This window comes from Hippocampus bargibanti, linkage group LG10 (genome assembly GCF_051943395.1).
Source record: "Hippocampus bargibanti isolate YZ-2025 linkage group LG10, ASM5194339v1, whole genome shotgun sequence".
Lineage (NCBI taxonomy): Eukaryota > Metazoa > Chordata > Actinopteri > Syngnathiformes > Syngnathidae > Hippocampus > Hippocampus bargibanti.
Genome location: NC_142743.1, coordinates 24,302,546 through 24,322,416, shown reverse-complemented (window position 1 = coordinate 24,322,416; position 19,871 = coordinate 24,302,546). Strand labels below are relative to the sequence as shown.

Genomic DNA, 19,871 nt, shown 5'->3' with positions numbered 1-19,871 from the left:
CATAAGGCGCCGTCTGATTGGTTAACATGAAACGTCAGTTGTGTTGTGATCAGGGCTTTAAATTGCCAAAATAGCCCGCCTACTAAGCGTAGGCGGCATATGATTGCTCAATTGGATTGCCTGTCAAATATGTGGCACAGTATCATAGAGAATTAACCCAGAACGATTTCTTTGTCCAAACCTTGTTTTTTCGTCTTTTTTATCTTCCCTTTTCATTGTTTATTCGAAATTTCAACATCTATCACGACTGCTGTCTTCTGCTGTTTCTGCACCTCATGGTGGTGGGTTATCACCGGTTTGTCAGTCTTCTTCCCACTATTCGAATGCAAAAGTCTGCTCGATTTTGATGACATGATGATTCGTGTGTAAATGTCCACCATTTTAATCAACCTAACGTGCGCCATTCACTCGAACAAAATCTGTGGATCTTCTGAAAATGTTTTGAGTTGTGGTTAGTGGGGCATCGTTTCTATGACGGCTTTCCAAATTCCCAGCGCCACCTGAACACACCTTGAAAAGCCAAAGGAGGTCGGCTAGCAACCGTTAGCTCTGAGGGTTCCACCGCCATCGCGTCGGGATGGAGGTGACACGCAAATGTAAGTGTTACGCGTCGCCCTTTGTATTTTGTCAAATCCACCTCTTCTTATTCGAATTATTACAAAAGCACGTATAGCTTTAAATAAGTGAATAAGCGCGCGACCGCCCCCCTCTGTCCTGGCTAGCGCGCGCGTGCATCGAACACGTTTGCCGGCTAAGCTAATGCTATCATGGCTTGTTTATCGTTGTCGATTTTCAGCTTTTAAAGACTGTTTAAATCTGGTGTACGCCGCGATAGAGGAGGCTGACTTCCTCGCCATCGACGGAGAGTTTTCAGGTAGGACTCATTGTGCAAAACGAAGCTCCGTGGTGTGGATGTCAAGCCGTTCGCGTGTTGCCCAGGCATCAGCGATGGACCCAGCGTCAGCGCACTCACCAACGGTCTGGACACGCCGGAGGAACGTTACACTAAGCTTAAAAAGGTGTGCAAGTGTGACGTTTCGAAGCCTCTGAATTGCTCCATGGGCTAATACAAGCTCTTTTTCTGTCCAATTTCCCCTTCCCTTAGCATTCCATGGATTTTCTTCTCTTCCAATTCGGGCTCTGCACCTTCAAGTATGACCAGAATGAGGCCATGTGAGTGTTTCTCGGTTTTAACAGTCATTCTTCATTTTATCTTTGTAGCATCCAGTGATACCTTGGCTTACGAACTTAATTGGTTCCCAGACAGAGTGTGTAAAGCGAAAAGTGTGTATCCCAAAAAATTATTTCACATAGGAACCCATCAGAATGAGAATAATCCGTTCCCAGGTCCCCATAAAACATAATTTTCAACGAAAAAAAAAAAAAACCTGAAAACTACACACAATATACCTTATTTTATGTATAATAAATATGCTATGGTATTGTAATTAAATAAATAAAATTTCCTGTATAATAAAGTCATTTTATTTACCTTTGTGATGTTGTTGATGGCGTGATGGAATGGATAGCTTTTTGCATAAAGTGTCTCAAGGAGCTCTGGGTTGTACGTCTTAGAAGTTGTGATATTGCAATAGATACACTAGAAACTTCATTAATAGCTATAATTTTCTAAGCCTTAAAACTACAATATATAGAGGACCTAAACAAGCCAGGCGCCATTTTGTTGTTAGGAGAACAGGCTCATTCGCGAACGACACATCACTCAATGTGGCGCTCCGTGTGTACCCTGAAAAATAGTTTGTATACCAAGGTAAAATGTTCATAAATTTAACGTTGGTAAACGGAAACGTTCGTAAACCAAGGAGTTTGTAAACCGAGGTATCACTGTATTTTTTTTAAACATTGTCAAAGAAGTGTGTAGAGAGGTTAAGGTGTCTTTCTCTCTTGCAGATACGTCACAAAGACTTTTAACTTTTATATCTTTCCAAAACCTTTCAACCGGACGTCACCTGACATCAAGTTTATCTGCCAGGTAAATCTTTCACATTTTGATCATCATCTTAAAGTGACGATTATAGTTCTAATTCTTTTTATTTTTTCATGATTTTAGAGTTCCAGTATTGACTTTCTGGCCAGTCAGGGCTTCGACTTCAACAAGGTTTTCTGTCACGGTGAGTGAAACCAAAGCATTTGCAAGCAAGGGTGCTCGGTTGTTGCTTGCATACTTTTTTTTAAATCAATATTTGTGGAATGAATTAAAGAAAATGATCCTATGTTAACAATAATAACAATAATAAGACATTTCATCTGTGTAAGCTCACAGTCATACAGGAGTGGTCCATCGATGAAAAGGTTTCTTCAGCCGTCATCTGTACTTTTTTGAAGATGTCGGACGTTTCGCTTCTTATCCAAGAGGCTTCGTCAGCGAACTAAAGTCTTTTACTGCTAGTTTTGGCCCTATATATAGCCCTACTTTCCAGACGTGGCGGTGCCAGACTCTGCTATGATTGGTTTGAAAGGGGAGTAAAAGCAAAACCCTTCACTAAACCGCCATGGTGGGGTGAGGTTCAATTTGGATCATTCGTACAACAGACCTCTTAGGCAACATAGGCTTAGTTATGCTGATGAGGTGAGGTGAACGGTGAAAAAAAATAGAATTGACAGCAAGTCTGTGACAAAGTCCTAAAACCGGGTGTCAAACATCGTCAGGAATCCCTTACCTGAACCACGAGGAGGAGGCCCAGTTGAGGGAGCAGACAGAGGAGAAGCGAAGCCAGCAGGCCAACGGCGTCGGGACGCAGTCGTACCTCTCGCCGTCCTGCTCCAAAGGCCCCGCCCACGTCCCCGACGAACACAAGGACTTCATCAACAAAGTGGTGTATGTTTGCCACAAAAAAAATAAATGGCGGCCTTGGCGCTTGCCTTATTTGGGTATCATGATTTGTTTCTGACGTAGGGAGAAGGTGGAGGCCCTGTTCTCCAGTGCAGAGAAAACCATCGACCTGGAGCCGTGCAGCGGGTAAGCCTACGCTTCAACTTGTTAAAGCCACGTGATTGGTCAAGAACGCAGCAGTGAGGGAGGTTAAACATTAAAGAGACAGGCAGACGACAGAGAGAGAGTGAGAAAATGGTGAGAAAACATGGTGACATTTTGACTCGTTTCAACTTTATTGATAGTTCAAAGGCAGAGTGTAGACTGCAAGGTTAAAATATCCCATCAATCAGGCTCCACAAATAACCCGCACAAGCCATCTGTACACTTGATGCAAAAAGCTATCAACCCAGCTAAACAGAACACAATTGATGAGGAACAAGGTAAAATGATGGCAGAGAAAGCACTTACAAGGGATCATTCCTCAAGATGGTGAAAGAAGAAGGCTACGTTCCTCATCAAGTGCTGAATCAGAATCAGAGAACCTTTATTCGTCCCACAATGTGGACATTTGCAGTTCACTGAAGAAAGCGGCCACTCCATAACATCAAGCCATCAACGACCATCACAAAGGTCAATAAAACCACTGTATTATACAGTACTGTTTATTTCTTTAATTATAATACCATAGCAGATGTATTATACATAAAATAATGTCTATTTTGTGTAGTTTTAAGGCTTAGAAGCGTAGAAAATGATGTTTTATGGGGACCTGGGAATGGATTATTCTCATTTTAATGGGTTCCTTTGTCAAATTAATCTTTGAGATACACACTTCCACACTCTGTCTGGAAACCAATTAAGTTCGTAAGCCAAGGTATCACTGTAAATGTAAAGGTTAATGCTTGTTTTTCCATCTTAGGTTCCAGAGGAAGTTGATCTACCAGACTCTCAACTGGAAGTGAGTCTGTCCTGTCCCGTCCTGTCCTGTCCCGTCCTGTCCTGCCATGCTTGATTTGTCCTGAGGGATTCATTTGTCTTTTTGCTTTTGACTGACAGGTTTCCAAAAGGGCTCCATGTAGAAACCTTGGAAATAGACAAGGTAGTTCAACTCTATTTATGTTGCATTTCAAAAATGAGTCTGGCCCCCCAAAAAATGGGAGTCTAAAATCTGTCATAATGTGACAAAAAAAAGCAAATTGTGCAAAAAAACAGTCATATTTGCAATAGGAAATCATGTACAGTGATACCTTGGCTTACGAACTTAATTGGTTCCCAGAAAGTGTGTGTAAGGTGAAAAGTGTGTATTCCAAACATTAATTTCCCATAGGAAACCATTAAAATGAAACGTCCGACACCTTTAAAGAAGTATAGATGACGGCTGAAGAAACCTTCTCATCGATGGACCACTCCTGGACGACATGCGCGTGATTTCATTTTGTGTATTTTTGTCTTCAAGAAGGAGCGCATCATCCAGGTCAGCAAAGTGGATGAGGAGGAGAGAAAGCAGAGAGAGCAGCAGAAATTGGAGAAGGAGCAGGTTGAGCAGAGAAATGACTCTTCCTTGAAATCAATATGATATATACATACGTATATTATTTTGTCTGCTCTTCTCAACTCCTCTAGATGCAGCTAAACGATGCCGTGGGCTTCTCCCGGGTCATCCACGCCATCTCCAAGTCTGTGAGTCAACGTTTTTTTTTGACTGGAATTTTCCAAACCAAGTGGCCATTTTGATTCATGGCAACGTTTTCCGTAGGGTAAACTGGTGGTGGGCCACAACATGCTGCTGGACGTGATGCACACCATCCATCAGTTCTACTGCCCCCTCCCCGACGTACGCTCCTCGGGGTTGTTGTCGTCAATGTCTCACTTTTGAACTTCTGGATGCCCACGTTCTTCTTCTTCTTCTTTTTTTTTTTTTTTTTTTGCCCCCCTCTCCAGGATCTTCAAGATTTTAAAGAGGTCACAATATGCGTTTTTCCAAGGTGCGTTTTGATACCCGTCAAACCGATGCTTTCTGCGTGTGCCGGAAGCATCGGTTGGCCGTGGCCAGCACTTAATCAGCACCCAAGCATAAAAAAAAAAAACAAAACCTGAGCAAAATTTAGGAATGCGCTCTACGTCATATTTTCAATTCCCAAATAAATTTGTGAATGGCACTGAATTATTATTATTATTATTATTATTATTATTATGATTATTTGTTCTTCTTGCAGGCTACTGGACACAAAGCTGATGGCGTCCACTCAGCCCTTTAAGGTGAATCTAATATTCCTTCTGTTGCCATTTATTTTATTTTTAACAAGATGATTAGTTATCTTTTAGCTAGCTGTACAGACACTCCCCTACTTACGAACATTCGAGTTACGAACAACGGTACATACAAACATTTTCGGGGGTACAGACACTCCCCAACTAACGAACGAGATACGTTCCGAACTACCGTTGGAAACGTATCTTGTTCGCAAGTTGATTTTCAGCCAAATTGGTTTTCAAACAGGTTTCTGGAACGGATTATGGTCCAAAACCCATGTTTGGCTGTAGATTTAATTCTTATATGCAAAACCGTTAGCGTGCGGTCAAGACCGACGGCTACTTTCCTGTTAGCTTCCGTCTTGAAGCGCGACACAAAGCCTAAACATGAAGGAATTTGCGGCGTTTTCCAGCAAGCGCTACAAATATGTATCAGATTAGCATCTTTGCTATTCTAAGAAAAACATGCGTGTTGCAGGACCTGATCAACAACACGTCTCTGGCCGGGTTGGAGAAGCAGCTGAACGAAAGTCCTTTCAAGGCGCCTCAAATTGGTAAGCGCACCCACATGCTTGCATACTGTGGCTCCGTACGGGTGTTTTATTTGTATATACAAGTGATACTTTTGCATAGAATGCGGTCGTGGTTTGTTATCGAGGATACTTTAGCTATTATGAGACCGAAAAAGTCCCTCTCTGCCTGCCCCCTTCTCCCACTCCATTGCATCAAGCCATCATCGACCATCACAAAAGTCAATAAAACGACTTTATTATACTGTACAGTTTATTTATTTAATTACAATATAATCGCATATTTATTATACATAAAATAAGGTATATTTTGTGCCGTTTTAAGGCTTATTTAGTAGAAAATTGTTTTGTGGGGACCTGGGAACGGATTATTCTCATTTTAATGGTTTCTTAAGGGAAATAAATGTTTGGCAGACGAACTTTTCGCCTTACACACACTTTCTGAGCTGAGGTATCTGTACATTTATATATGTATGTGTATGGATGATATGTGTAGGTGTGTATACATGTGTATACATATGTCTATGTATGTATTTGTGTGTATATATGTATGTATATGTATGTGTTTATGTGTGTGCATATATATATATATATATATATATATATATTTTTTTTTTTTCATCGTCAGAATCGGCCGAAGGCTTTCCGAGCTACAACACGGCCAAGGAGCAGTTGCACGAAGCCGGCTACGACGCTTACATCACCGGACGCTGCTTCATCTCCATGGCCAACTTCCTGGGTAGCGCCACGCCACACGTTTTTTCTTCCACCAATCCAAAACAACTTTGCTCATAAATCTTCGCCCCCCTCCCCTTCTAGGCTCTTTCCTGACGCCACCCAAAGCGTACGTGTCTGCTCACTCCAAACTCATCGAGCCGTTCCACAACAAGTGAGTGGCGCCACTTTTGCTCCGCTACGCCGTTTTTTTTGTATCCGACGTTTGCCATTTGTTTGATTGCAGACTTTTCCTGATGAGGATCATCGACATCCCCTACCTCAATATCGCGGGACCAGACTGTGAGTACGACGGCAGCTATGAAATGTAAGATGTCTCCACTGCGAAACGAATAAAGGTCCAATCCAATCCAGTGCAACCGAAGAGAGACAACGTCCTCTACGTCACCTTCCCCAAAGAATGGAAGACCAGCGACCTCTACCAGCTTTTCAGTGCCTTCGGTAAAAAACGTCAACAAGCGCATGATCGCGTCCACCAAAAATCACTTGCAATCATTTTTTTTTTCTATCCGCGTCCACTCAGGAAACATTCAGGTCTCGTGGCTGGACGACACATCCGCCTTTGTGTCCCTCAGTCAAACGGACCAGGTGCAGATCGCCATGAATACCAGCCGCTACGCCGAGAGCTACAAGATCCAGACGTACGCAGATTACATACAAGGAAGGCGGCGGGCCAAGGAGAAGAAGAAGGAGGAGAAGGCCCCAGCGTCCAAGTCCTGGACGGAAGACGGCTGGCTCCAGCATCACTACGCTAGCTCTGCCACTTCTAGCGGATTCGGATACGCCAGGTAGGATGCTAACGAAAATGCTTCGGTTTACGAACCCCTTGGCTTACGAACTTTCGGTTTACGAACGTTAAATTTTTGACAATTTTACCTTGGCATATGAACTTTTTCGGATACACACGGAGCGCCACAATGTGTTGTTGGTGAACAAGCCCATTCTCCTAACGACAAAATGGTAGCCGACTGCTTTTGTCCTCTATTCCCCGCCCCCAGTCTTCGGTTAAAGTCACGTGATTGGTCAAAAACGTAGCAGTGAGGCGAGGTGGTTTAAACATTAGAGACAGGCAGACGACAGAGAATGAGCAAATGGATAGAAAACAGTGAAATTTGGACTCGTTTCAACTTTGTTAGCTCAAAGGCAGAGTGTAGACTGCAAGGTTAAAATTCCCATCAATCAGGCTCCACAAATAACTCGCACAAACCATCTGTACACTTGATTCAAAAAGCTATCAACCCAGCGAAACGGAACACAATTGATGAGGAACAAGGTAAAATGATGGCAGAAAAAGCACCTCCAAGGGATCATTGCTCAAGATGGTGAAAGAAGAAGGCTACGTTCCTCGTCAAGTGTTTCATGCTGATGAAAGTGGCCACTCCATTCCATCAAGCCATCAACGACCATCACAAAGGTCAATAAAATGACTTTATTATACGGTACAGTTTATTTATTCCATTATAATATCATAGCACATTTATTATACGGTATAGGGTATATTTTGTGTAGTTTTAAGGCTTAGAAAATTATAAATTAGAAAATGATGTTTTATGGGGACCTGGGAACGGATTATTCTCATTTTAATGGTTTCCTGTGGGAAATTAATGTTTGGGAGACACACTTTTCGCCTTACACACTCTGTCTGGGAACCAATTAAGTTCGTGAGCCAAGGTATCACTGTACAGGGATTCCTCAATTTACAAAGTCAGATCGCCTTCGTGTTCTTGAGAAAGTCGTATCTTGACTTTCGCCAACGAAGCTGCATTTCAATCCTTGTTGTTTAGTTAGCGGATGAATTATTTTTGTGCCACGTTTACGGCACTTGCTAACGAGCGGTGTTTGTTTTTCATTGAAAGCATGAAAGCAACATGTCCGTCCGCTGCGTTTTTCGTAGATCCGTGAGGAAGCGCAGCGGCAGTCCCATCCAGGCCTCGGCGCAGCAGGCAAACGCCGAGGCCGCAGACGGTTGGAGTCACTACTCGTATTCCGACGGCCCTGCTGGCAAGAAGATGAAAAGCGATGGTGCGTGCGTGCGCGCTAGCGGTTTTCTTCCCGGCTGATCGGCAATTTGGCGATGTAGTTAGCTAGCTACATAGCTGAATAGCTAGCCAGATAGATAGCTAATATATAGCCAGCTAGACAGCTAATAGGTAGCTAGTCAGATAGCTAATATATAGCCTAGCTAAGAGATGGCCAACAACCCAGAATAACTCAAATGGAGAGACTAGATCGCTAGACAGCTAATAGAGAGCAAATAGCCAATAGCTAGCTAGATAGCTAATGTTTCCTGACTCAATTAGCTAGCTAGCCAGCCATATTGATAGCCAGCTAGATAGCCAACAACCCGGAATAACTCAAATAGACAGACTAGATGGCTAATAGATAGCTAGCTAGGTAGCCAGATAGATAGCTAATATATAGCCAGCAACAGATAGCCAGATAAATAACAATGAAGTAATTGTTATGCTCGGATTCCAACGCCGTGCGAATAATTGCGCATTTCGACCCCAAATGTTGTGACAGAAGTCGTGGAGAGCAAAACGTCCGAAGGATGGCTGAAGACTACGTAAGTCCCATCAAATCTCCTCTTATTGTCTGGTCTCGGGAGCCATTTTGAAATTCCGCCCTGCCGCCCCGCCCCCACAGGGACGCAAGCCAATCATCCGGGTCGAAGCTCCCCCCCGAGGAAGAGGACGACGACGCCGCCGACGATTCGTCAAAAGAATCCGAGGGAACAGTCGACTGGCAACAGGCTTCTGCCGTGACGCCCAAGCATAAGAGTCAGAAGAGCAAGAAGAAGACATCGGAAGGTGAGCTCGTGCGTACAGTCATACCTCGGTTTACGAACGTTAAATTGATGAACATTTTACCTTGGCATACAAACTATTTTTCGGGATACACGCAAAGCTGCCACAATGAGTGATGTGTCGTTCACGAACGAGCCCGTTCTCCTAACAAGAAAATGGCCGCCGGCTTGTTTTGGTCCTCTATTCCCCGCCCCCATTCGTCGGTTAAAGCCACGTGATTGGTCAAGAACGCAGCAGTGAAGGGAGGTGGTTCAAACATTAAAGAGACAGGCAGACGATAGAGAGTCAGAAAATGGATAGAAAACTGACATTTTGACTTGTTTCAACTTTATTGATATTCATAGGCAAAGTGTAGACTGCAAGGTTAAATTATTCGGTCAATCAGGCTCCACAAATAACCCGCACAAGCCATCTGTACACTTGATGCAAAAAGCTATCAATCATCCACATCTGGACAGTCGGGATATAGGGCCAAAACTACCAGTAAAAAAAATTGTTCGCTGATGAAGCCTCTTTGGATAAGAAGCAAAACATCCGACCGACACCTTCAAATTTGTACAGATGACGGCTGAAGAAACCTTCTCATCGATGGACCACTCATGTATGACTGAGAGCTTACACAGAAGTAGAAAATGATGTTTTATGGGGACCTGGGAACAGATTATTCTCATTTTAATGGTTTCCTATGGGAAATTAATGTTTGGGATACACACTTTTCGCCTTACACACACCACACACTTTCTGGGAACCAATTAAGTTGGTAAGCCGAGGTATCACTGTATTTACAAATGGTAACATTTCTCTTTCTAACCCCCCACGCTGTCCTCCTTTTCCCCGCTGTCCTCCTTATTCAGCTACTGGAACTTCGTCAGCGTTGTTTGAGGTCCCTGAGGCGTGGTAGCAACAAGCTACCACAAGCAAAAAAAAAAGTACGCACAAGCCATAAAGACACTTCTGCATTTGCATAATTCATCTTGAATTTCATATTTTTTTTTATATACATGTGACAAAACCATTTTTTTTTTTTTTTTTACTTGTGTGTGTGTGTGTGTGTTAGCTTAGCTTAGCAGTAAGGTGAACATGTTGTTTACACCATGGTAAAAATATCTATTTAAAATCCAGATTTTTTTTTTTTTTAATAAACGAGAAAAAATATGAAATGCTCTTATTTTATCAAAAATAATAATAATACAAACTGTATCAACAAGCAGAATGTGCTAATTTATTGCTGTGCCGATTTGGACTCCATTGGAGGTGCTTCAGTTTGTTGTTTTTTTTTTTTTGTAGTTGTATGAAAACTGTCAAAAAAATCTAAATCCATATTTACATTATTTTGGATGACGTTCAAAATTCTTCAATATTTCCCTGAAGAGGGGGGCAAGGAATTTTTTTTAAAAAATAAAAGAATTTTCTTATTATCGCCGCCTACTTCGTTTTGTTGAATACATTCGTTCCCTTTTATGTCTTGATAATCATAATAATGAATAAGAAAGCTAGCTAGCTAGTCAACAGAAGCTAATAACTAGATAATAATAATATAATACATTTCATTTACAAGCGCCTTTCAACACTCTCAAGGACACTTCACAGTCACAGGATGAAGTTTTTCTGTGGGTGAGCAGCGGCAGCCACACGCGCCAGCGTTCACTCAACCCAGAAGTAACTCAAATAGAAAGCTAGAATGGTGTCGGTTGTCCTTGAAAAGAAGTCTGGGGGACATCGGAAGTGGATGTCATGTGAAGGCTTGACTTGACTTGTCACGCTTGATCTCCAAAAGGCACAAACCGGGCGCTGGTGACTTCGAAGCGCTAAGTGGATGAAAATGGAGGGCATGAAAAAGGTCAAGAAAGAAGATTTGAGGTGAGATTGAAAGTGACCTGTTGTGAGCGAGCAGCAGCACCACAGACAAGGTGCATTCTGGGAGAGACCGAAAAACCTTCCCCAGCCGTGTGTCCAGTTTCTTCATCATCTGCCGTACCTCCGCATCCTTCACGGAATTAAAAAAACACATTAGCATTTTAACTCATTCACTGCCAAGCAGGTGCGAAAATGTGGTGACTCCCGTGCCAGGGTTTTTGTCACTGTCACTTCAATTGCAGGACCGACCAACAGAATACAGGTAAGATCCGCGTACTAGTTTAAATTAGGTAAGATCCGACTTACGACCGAGTTCTGTTCCGAACAAACGGAACCAAAGTTGAAATGGTCCTAAGTCGAAATGGTCGTAAGTTGAAATCAATTGAAAATGTTGAAGAGAGACTCGAGGGCTAGCGCGTTGCAGTGCCAGGCGTAGAATTATTATTATTTTTAAATACGGTCTGGAGGTCATGGTCGTAAGTACGGGTAGTTGTAAGTCGAGCTTGTTGTAAGTCGGATGTTACCTGTATTGACTTTTAGGACGACATAAAACATTCAATGCAGCGTAAGAAACTTTAGACTCTCATCAGAAAAAAATTCCTAAATGATATCAGTTTGGAGTTATATGAGCTTGAAATGAGGGCGTCTGTCTAAAATATGACCATTCACTTTACATACGTCACTACCTCAATTTACATGAAATTTTCATCTGTGCTGTATGTCATGCATAATAGCATATTAGCATATTTGACAACAAAGCTGACTGAAAAGTCACGAGTGAGCATTGTGGTGTGATCTTTAAAGCGTCTGCTGAAACCTGAGGAGATGTATGATATGTTTGGCCTCCGAAGTGAATCGGCGATTCGTCGGGTCTGACGCCGCAGGTGGCGTCCGCTGGAGTCAACGCCGGATAGGTCAGATATTTTTCCTGCCAGAGTTCTGCGGAGGAGTTGATGGCCGCCTGTTTCCCATCGGAATGCGCAAAATCTGTGGAAGAGAAGAAGATCAAAAAACCTGCAATTGGAAATACAGTGATAGCTCGGTTGATGAACCCCTTGGCTTACGAACTTTTCAGTTTACGAACGTTACATGTATGAACATTTTACCTTGACATACAAATTATTTTTCAAGATACACACGGAGCTGCCACAATGAGTGATGTGTCGTTGGCGAACGAGCCCGTTCTCCTAACAAGAAAATGGCAGCCGACTGTTTTGGTCCTCTATTCCCCGCCCATTGAAATTTGGACTTGTTTCAACTTTAATAGTTCAAAGGCGGAGTGTAGACTGCAAGGTTAAAATATCCCATCAATCAGGCTCCACAAACAACCCGCACGAGCCATCTGTACACTTGATGCAAAAAGCTATCAAGCCAGCTAAACAGAACACAATTGATGAGGAACTAGGTAAAATTATGGTAGAGAAAGCACCTGCAAGGGATAATTCCTCAAAATGGTGAAAGAAGGTTACGTTCCTCATCAAGTGTTTAATGCTGATGAAAGCGGCCACTCCATCCCATCAAGCCATCAACGACCATCACAAAGGTCAATAAAATCACTTTATTATACAGTACAGTATATTTCTTTAATTATAATACCACAGCACATTTATTATACATAAAATAAGGTATATTGTGAGTAGTTTTAAGGTTTAGAAGAGTAGAAAATGATGTTTTATGGGTACCTGGGAACAGATTATTCTCATTTTAATGGTTTCCTATGGGAAATTAATTTTTGGGATACACTCTTTTCACCTTACACACTCTGTCTGGGAACCAATTAAGTTCGTAAGCCAAGGTATCACTGTATTAGAAATGTGCGTGCCTTTTAATTGAAAAAAAAAGTTTTGTTTTGAAAATACAAAAGAAAAAATGATTTATTAACGTAAAAGTGTGTTATTTTTTTCCTGTCACTCACGTATGTAGGCATGCTTGGGTTGCATTTCCGGTTGGTCCATCAACGCCACCCTTTCAACGACTCCGAAGCGGCTGAACGTCTCGGTGAGCGTCTCCTTGCTCATTTTGCTCTTGTTGACGAGAAGCGACGCCATCTTGCCATTCGCCGCCATCTGGCCGATCGCCGCCATCTTGCCGTCCCATGTGCTGCCGTTAGTGGTCATGTGACTTTTTAGCTTGAGCGCGTAGAGACGGCGCGCGTTGACGGCGTCGCCCATCAGGGCGTCCAGAGTCACGTCAAAATCCAACGTGGACTCTGTTACCGGCCTCTGAACCTGAAAGATAGACAAATAATGTCCGAAATGCGATTGGTTCACGAAACACATTGTTTCATGTGAATATTTCTTGATTTATTTGTCTAGCTATTCAGATATCTAGCGGGCTATCTCGCGAGCTAGCTATTTGCTATCTAATTGCGATCTAGCTCCCTAGCTGGTTATCTATTAGCTATATGGCTATCGAACTGGTTGGCTAGCTAGCTATCTAGCTGGCTAGCTATTAGCTATCTATTGGCTAGCTAGTTAGCTTTCCATCTATTTGAGTTACTTCCGTGTTGAGTGAACGCTAGCGCGTGTGTCCAGAGGTGTCGGTTGTCCTTTAAATGTGGAAAACACACTATAACATCTCGTGAGTTGTAACATACTGCCTACCTTCACGGTATGTCCTTGCACGGTGACACCATTTAGCATTTGTAGCGCCAGCGCAGCCGCTTCCAATAATTCGAACTCCACCAAGGCATGAACCTATTGAAAACGGTGAGAAAAGACTGTCAACGCACAACCCAGCAGAGATGGGGCAGTGATACCTTGGCTCACGAACTTAATTGGTTCCAAGACAGTGTGTATCCCAAAAATTAATTTCCCATAGGAAACCATTAAAATGAGAACAATCCGTTCCGAGATCCCCATAAAACATTATTTTCTATGCCTTAAAACGACACAAAATAGACCTTATTTAATGTATAATAAATGTGCAATGGTATTATAATTAAAGAAATAAACTGTACTGTATAATAAAGTTGTTTTATTTACCTTTGTGATGGTCGTTGATGGCTTGATGGAATGGAGTGGCCGCTTTCATCAGCATTAAACACTTGATGAGGAACGGAGCCTTCTTCTTTCACCATCTTGAGGAATGATCCCTTGTAGGTGCTTTCTCTGCCATCATTTTATCTTGTTCCTCATCGATTGTGTTCTGTTTAGCTGGCTTGATAGCTTTTTGCATCAGGTGTACAGATGGCTTGTGCGGGTTATTTGTGGAGCCTAATTGATGGGAATTTTAACCTTGCAGTCTACACTCTGCCTTTGAACTACCTAGATTGAAACTCTCACTGTCATCTGCCTGTCTCTTTCATGTTAAAACCACCCACCAATCACGTGGCTTTAACCGAAGACTGGGGGCGGGGTATAGATGACAAAAATAGTCGTCTGCCATTTTGTTGTGAGAAGAACGGGCTTGTTCACGAACGGCACATCACTCATTGAGGAAGCTCCGTGTACGAAAAAAGTTTGTATGCCAAGGTAAAATGTTCATCAATGTAACGTTCGCAAACCGAAAAGTTCGTAAGCCAAGGTGTTCGTAAACCGAGGTATGACTGTCTTTCTTTTTGGTTTAGAATCAAACGCACCCTGTGTGTGCTTGTCAGCATTCGGACGGCCCGGATCGAGCCGCAACGACGGAACAGTCGCCTCACCGCTTTCTCGGAAAAGCCGGCGGGAAGCGGTCCGGCAAAGACCACGCACAGATCCTGAAGAGGCCAGCTCGTCTAAAACACGCAGAACACGGTAAGATAACGCGCACACGGGTGGACACACACGGGGACACAAAATGAGTCCAAACCTTGTGGTCTTGACAAGGATGGACTTCTGAGAAAGCAGATAAACTGAGTGCAGAGAAGAGGGGACGTTTGTTCCACTTGCGGAAAGAATCCACGACCTGCACAAGAATCCATCGGTGACATAAAGAGGGAGAGTTGAAGCTGAGCCAAAAAACGAGCTTGACGTGGTAAACGGTGGCCATTTTGGGTCAGAACTTGACGTCGTAAAGGGCGGCCATTTTGGGTCCCCGGCCTGTTATTGATTTTTATGTTTTTGTTTTCTATTCATTTCTATCTATGATACTTTGTATATTGTACTTTAAATTTCCATTTTCAACGCACAAAATGTATTTATGTCATTTTAATTTAGCTAGCTGTCTATCTATTAGCTAGCTAGCTTTCTATCTATTTGAGTTACATTGACTATTCTCACCTGTTTGTCCGAGTTGCGCCAAAGCTGAAAGGTTGCACGAAAGGTGACGTCATCGTGTTTCCCCACGTAGCCGACGGTCCGATCCAGACGCTGCAACACATCCGCAAACCTGCACGCCAAAAACACCAAGAGAAAATGAATCGTAGCACATCACAGCAACACAAACGTTAGCATTTGCGTGCGTTTGCCGCACCTGCAACTGTGCGCGACCTCATCGACTTCTTTGATGGACCAACCACAAAGGTCCGTGTGGTGATCCTCAACAACCTAAAAGAACAACCCCAAAATTAGACACCTCCATCTTAACATCTGTCGCGGCTTGGAATTGAAGCGGATTTACGTGGCAGCTCTTGTATTTTGTTTTTGCTGCTGTGAAATGTACATTTCTTCACTGTCAGACAAATAAAGGCTCATCTAATCTAAAAATATCTGTCTCGCTATCTAACTAGCTAAGCAACATGCTAACAAACTACAGACGCTCCCCTACTTACGAACATTCAAGTTACAAACAACTGTACATACGAACATTTTTTTGGTACAGTGATACCTCGGTTTAGAACCCGTTGGCTTACGAACTTTTCAGTTTACGAACGTTAAATTTATGAAAATTGTACCTTGGCAGACGAGCTATTTTTTGGGATGCACACGGAGCTGCTACAATGATGTGTCGTTTGCGAACGAGCCCGCTCTCCTATAAGAAAATGGCTTGTTTTGCTCCTCTATTCCCTGCCCCCAGTCGTCGGTTAAAGCCACGTGATTGGTCAAGAACGCAGTTCAAAGGCAATGTTGATGAAAGCGGCCACTCCATTCCATCAAGCCATCAACGACCATCGCAAAGGTAAATAAAACCACTTTATTATACAGTACAGTGTATTTCTTTTATTAGAATACAATAGCATGTTTATTATACATAAAATAAGGTATATTTTGTGGAGTTTTAAGGCTTAGAAAATTAGAAAATGATGTTTTATGGGGATCTGGGATCGGATTATTCTCATTTTAATGGTTTCCTATGGGAAATTATTTTTTGGGATACACACTTTTCGCCTTACACACTCTGGGAAGCAATTAAGTTCCTAAGCCAAGGTATCACTGTACTCATCTGATAAACAAATTTCTCCATTGCGGGACTAAAAAAAAGGCCAATCCAATCCAAACTGGCGAGCGCAATAACTAACCGTACTCACAACCGATAGCCTAGCCTAGCCTAGCCTAGCGTTGAGTATCGTCTGTTACCTTCAGCGGTGACTTGCTGATAAAGTATTTGGCCAGATCAAGAGCAGCCAGGGCGTCCTCCACGGGATGGTGTCCTTTCTCGTCCTCCGTCTGGATCTGCCGACCGAGCACCACGTCGGCCAGAACCTTCAGCTTGAAACGCCTCCCGCATTCTCTGACGTACAGCAACGACGTGTCGATAACGTGAGGGTAGATCAGCTGCAAAAAAGAACCCAAAAAAATGGCAGAGCGCACTTTTTTGGGGTTTTGTTTGCGTTTGTCCGTCCGTCCGTCCGTCCGTCCACGTACTCGAAGAGCCTCCAAGTCGTTGTTGATGGAGTGACCAACTAAAATGGCGTCTTTGGGCAACAACGTTCTCAGCTTCTCTTGGATGTTTTCTAATGTTGTTTGCACCGGATCCAACATGGCCGCCGTGATGCCAGAGAAACTAACACAAGGGACACAAATACAAGTTTGTTTTGGAATCCTTCAAAGCAAAAAAATGAACGACCTCCGTTTATTTAGTTTATGTAATTATTTATGAATTTATTTGTTTGTTTATATATATTTATGTATTTATTTATGTGTTATATATGTATTTAAATATGCATTTATATATGTATTTATTTAAGTGTTTGTTTATGTATTTATTTGTTTGTTTACATAAATTTATGTATGTCTATATATGTATGTCTATGTATGTACTTATTTAAGTGTGTTTATGTATTTATTTGTTTGTTTGTTTGTTTATATATATTTATGTATTTATTTATATGTGTATTTATATATGTATTTATTTAAGTGTTTGTTTATGTATTTATTTGTTTGTTTATCTATATTTATGTATGTATTTATTATTATTTATGATGACATGTATTTATTGATGCTGAGGTAGTGTTTTTTGTTTCTCTTTCTTTGTGTTGAATGGACAACACGTTAGGTTGACTGCGCTTACTTGGTGATGTAATCGCGTATTTCGTTGGGAGGTTTGACCAATTCGTCCATCAGGCATTTCCCGTCGCCATCCACGAGGGACACTCGGGTCAGCTCGGAGCCCATCTCGGTAAGACACTGTCACATGATTGCCATCAAATCACTGTGATTGGACGTGGGAGTTTGTGGGGGGCGTTTAAACCAATGATGTCATCTCACCATTTCGCAGTCCAATCCAAAAAGAGGGCTGCTATCTGAAATTTCGGCGGGGTCGAAGATCGTAAAGTCATCAAAGCCTTTTTCTCCTGATGCAGACGATGTTGGGGGCGGGGGGGTAACAACAGGAAGTCAGAGGGCCAAAACGTGGAAGGGGACGGAGGTGCGAGGCGGCAAACGAGAACCTTTGACGGGGTAATGCCGGCGGATTAAATCCTCCCGGGTGAGCACGTAGTGGGTAATGCCAGGTTTACCCGTACCGTACTTCTTCACCACCGGGTGACACATCAGCGCTGTTCAACACAAATGCACGTCAAATGAGCTTGTTTGGGGAGTTCAATACAGCGATACCTTCCTTGGCTTACGAACTTCATTGGTTCCCAGACAAGAGCGTGTAAGGCCAAAGGTGTGTATCCCAAAAAATCATTTCCCATAGGAAACCATTCAAATGAGAATAATCCGTTCCTAGGTCCCCATAAAAACATTAGTTTCTACTTTATAATTTTCTAAGCCTTAAAACTACACAAAATATACATTATTTTAGGTATAATAAATGTGCTATGGTATTATAATTCAAGAAATAAACTGTACTGTATAATAAAGTGGTTTTATTGACCTTTGTGATGGCCGTTGATGGTTTGATGGAATGGAGTGGCCGCTTTAGTAGTAGTACGAGTAGTAGTAGTAGTAGTAGTAGTAGTCATCAGGGGTAGTGGTAGTCTGAGTACTACAAGTAGTAGTCGTAGTAGAAGTAGTTTTGTTGTCATTATTCTCATTCTTATTATTTTAACTTTGCTGCTGTGAAATGTGAAATTCATCCAGTGTGAGACTAATAAAAAGCTAATCTAATGTAATTATTATTATTATTATTATTATTATTATTATCATCATAAGTGTTTGATGCTGACCGTGCTTTATTTGGCTGCTCCGCTTTTGTTCCTTCGCCAAAGGTGAAGTGGCGAATGACTCCACTTCACTGCTGAATATCGTAGAAAGGAGGCTGCCGCTGTTGCTATTTGTTGACATGAAGCTCAACCTCTGAAACAAACAAACAAACAAACGGTGACATCATCAATGTCCATCTGCGCATGGTGGCGACTTGTTAGCGACGTGTACCTACATTGCTGTACTTGGTTCTCAGGTTCCTGAGAGTCAGGTAATGTTTGTAAAAGTCACTTTGGCTCACACCCTCCACCAGCGCTACGTTGACGCCTTGAATGCGTCTTTGTCCACGAAGACAACACCAACTGCGACACAAAAACAATCAAAACACTTTCCTCATGGATGGATGGGAATGGGTGGTGACCTTGGCTGTCTGACTCCATTTTTCTTCCCTAAAGCAGCATAGTGGAGGAGCTCCGTCAGCTCCTTGGGCGTGATGGGATGCAACAGGCGCTCAGGAGACACAGAGATCCGCGGTTTAACTTCTTCCAGTTCATCAGCGCCAGCGGGTTGGCTTTTGACCCTCTTGGCTGCGCGGTAGCCATGATGATGATGATGATGATGATCCGAATCATCTTTCCTTTTTTTCCCGTTGGTGGGCGTTGATGGCGAGGACTCCATTTTACAGCCAATCTCGACCTGCGTGGAAAACAAACGCAAATGTCATTGACAGCTTTGATACGGCCTGAAACGCTGAACTTGGACATTGCCACGTCACATGACATACCCGACTGTGTTAATTTATGAATGAGACGGTTGATAAGTTTGTCAATGTGAGCGAAAGTAGTTTCGTGACGTCAGACTGAGTGCACGACTATATTATAATGTGCATTGTTGAGTTAGTGGTGGGTTACGGACTGAATTTGTTATTGGTTAGTGAGTTAATAAGTTGTTGACTGAATAAATGAGTGTGTTAATCAGTTATATTCTGAGTTAATAATACGCAAATTGATGATTGAGTTTGTGAAAACATGAGTGGGTTAAGTGTATAAGATTCTTTCGGCCAACGATCAACTGGATGTTCAGTCACAAAAAAATATAATATAAAATACATACTGTTATTTTCCGTGTTATGACATACCATCCCCTTCCAAATTCACACGTTTGTCGTTTCGATTCATAAAACTCGTTGGAATGGTTTCGGTGTAATCGGGGTTAAAAATGGGTGGAAACACGTGGGGGGTGCGAGCTTCATAACAGGGGAAGCAGATCAGATCATGTTTGGTTCAGAACTTTCAAAATATTTTCATAAAAAAAACATTGATGAAAATGTTTACGGTTCAAGCTCCATTTTCCATCTACGTTAAATTAATAGACTTTTTTATGATACTTTAATGTATTTGGA

General features: G+C 42.3%; 2 protein-coding genes across 9 annotated transcripts; one reads left to right on the top strand and one right to left on the bottom strand.

Moving 5' to 3' along the window:
- The first annotated feature begins 145 nt into the window (after positions 1-145).
- Positions 146-11,071, top strand: parn (poly(A)-specific ribonuclease (deadenylation nuclease)). Of its 6 annotated transcripts, none has more exons than XM_089005857.1 (27): positions 146-281; positions 495-596; positions 797-874; positions 940-1,019; positions 1,106-1,173; positions 1,912-1,993; positions 2,072-2,132; positions 2,671-2,839; positions 2,918-2,980; positions 3,756-3,794; positions 3,893-3,935; positions 4,293-4,373; positions 4,460-4,516; positions 4,593-4,670; positions 4,778-4,821; positions 5,053-5,095; positions 5,568-5,643; positions 6,248-6,358; positions 6,439-6,508; positions 6,581-6,636; positions 6,709-6,795; positions 6,878-7,142; positions 8,249-8,376; positions 8,878-8,920; positions 9,001-9,164; positions 10,016-10,090; positions 10,939-11,071. In XM_089005857.1, the coding sequence occupies exons 2-26, from the start codon at positions 578-580 to the stop codon at positions 10,060-10,062; spliced, it is 2,052 nt and encodes a 683-aa protein (XP_088861983.1). In that variant the 5' UTR covers positions 146-281; positions 495-577; the 3' UTR covers positions 10,063-10,090; positions 10,939-11,071. The 6 variants fall into 6 exon arrangements, with proteins under 6 accessions (XP_088861983.1, XP_088861987.1, XP_088861986.1 ...); XM_089005858.1 differs by having other exon boundaries at positions 175-295; XM_089005861.1 differs by having other exon boundaries at positions 154-596; positions 8,881-8,920.
- Positions 10,220-19,716, bottom strand: rexo5 (RNA exonuclease 5). 3 transcript variants are annotated; one of them, XM_089005855.1, is made up of 18 exons: positions 19,608-19,716; positions 18,891-19,165; positions 18,705-18,831; positions 18,493-18,622; positions 17,770-17,877; positions 17,588-17,673; positions 17,391-17,506; positions 16,745-16,883; positions 16,457-16,654; positions 15,414-15,487; positions 15,221-15,329; positions 14,811-14,906; positions 14,599-14,736; positions 13,622-13,714; positions 12,934-13,246; positions 11,836-12,005; positions 11,039-11,148; positions 10,220-10,969 (listed from the first exon to the last, which is right to left on the bottom strand). In XM_089005855.1, exons 1-18 carry the CDS (start codon positions 19,608-19,610, stop codon positions 10,894-10,896), a joined length of 2,361 nt encoding a protein of 786 aa, XP_088861981.1. In that variant the 5' UTR covers positions 19,611-19,716; the 3' UTR covers positions 10,220-10,893. The 3 variants fall into 3 exon arrangements, with proteins under 3 accessions (XP_088861981.1, XP_088861979.1, XP_088861980.1); XM_089005853.1 differs by having other exon boundaries at positions 10,220-11,148; XM_089005854.1 differs by having other exon boundaries at positions 10,220-11,148; positions 19,583-19,714.
- Positions 19,717-19,871: the final 155 nt, after the last annotated feature.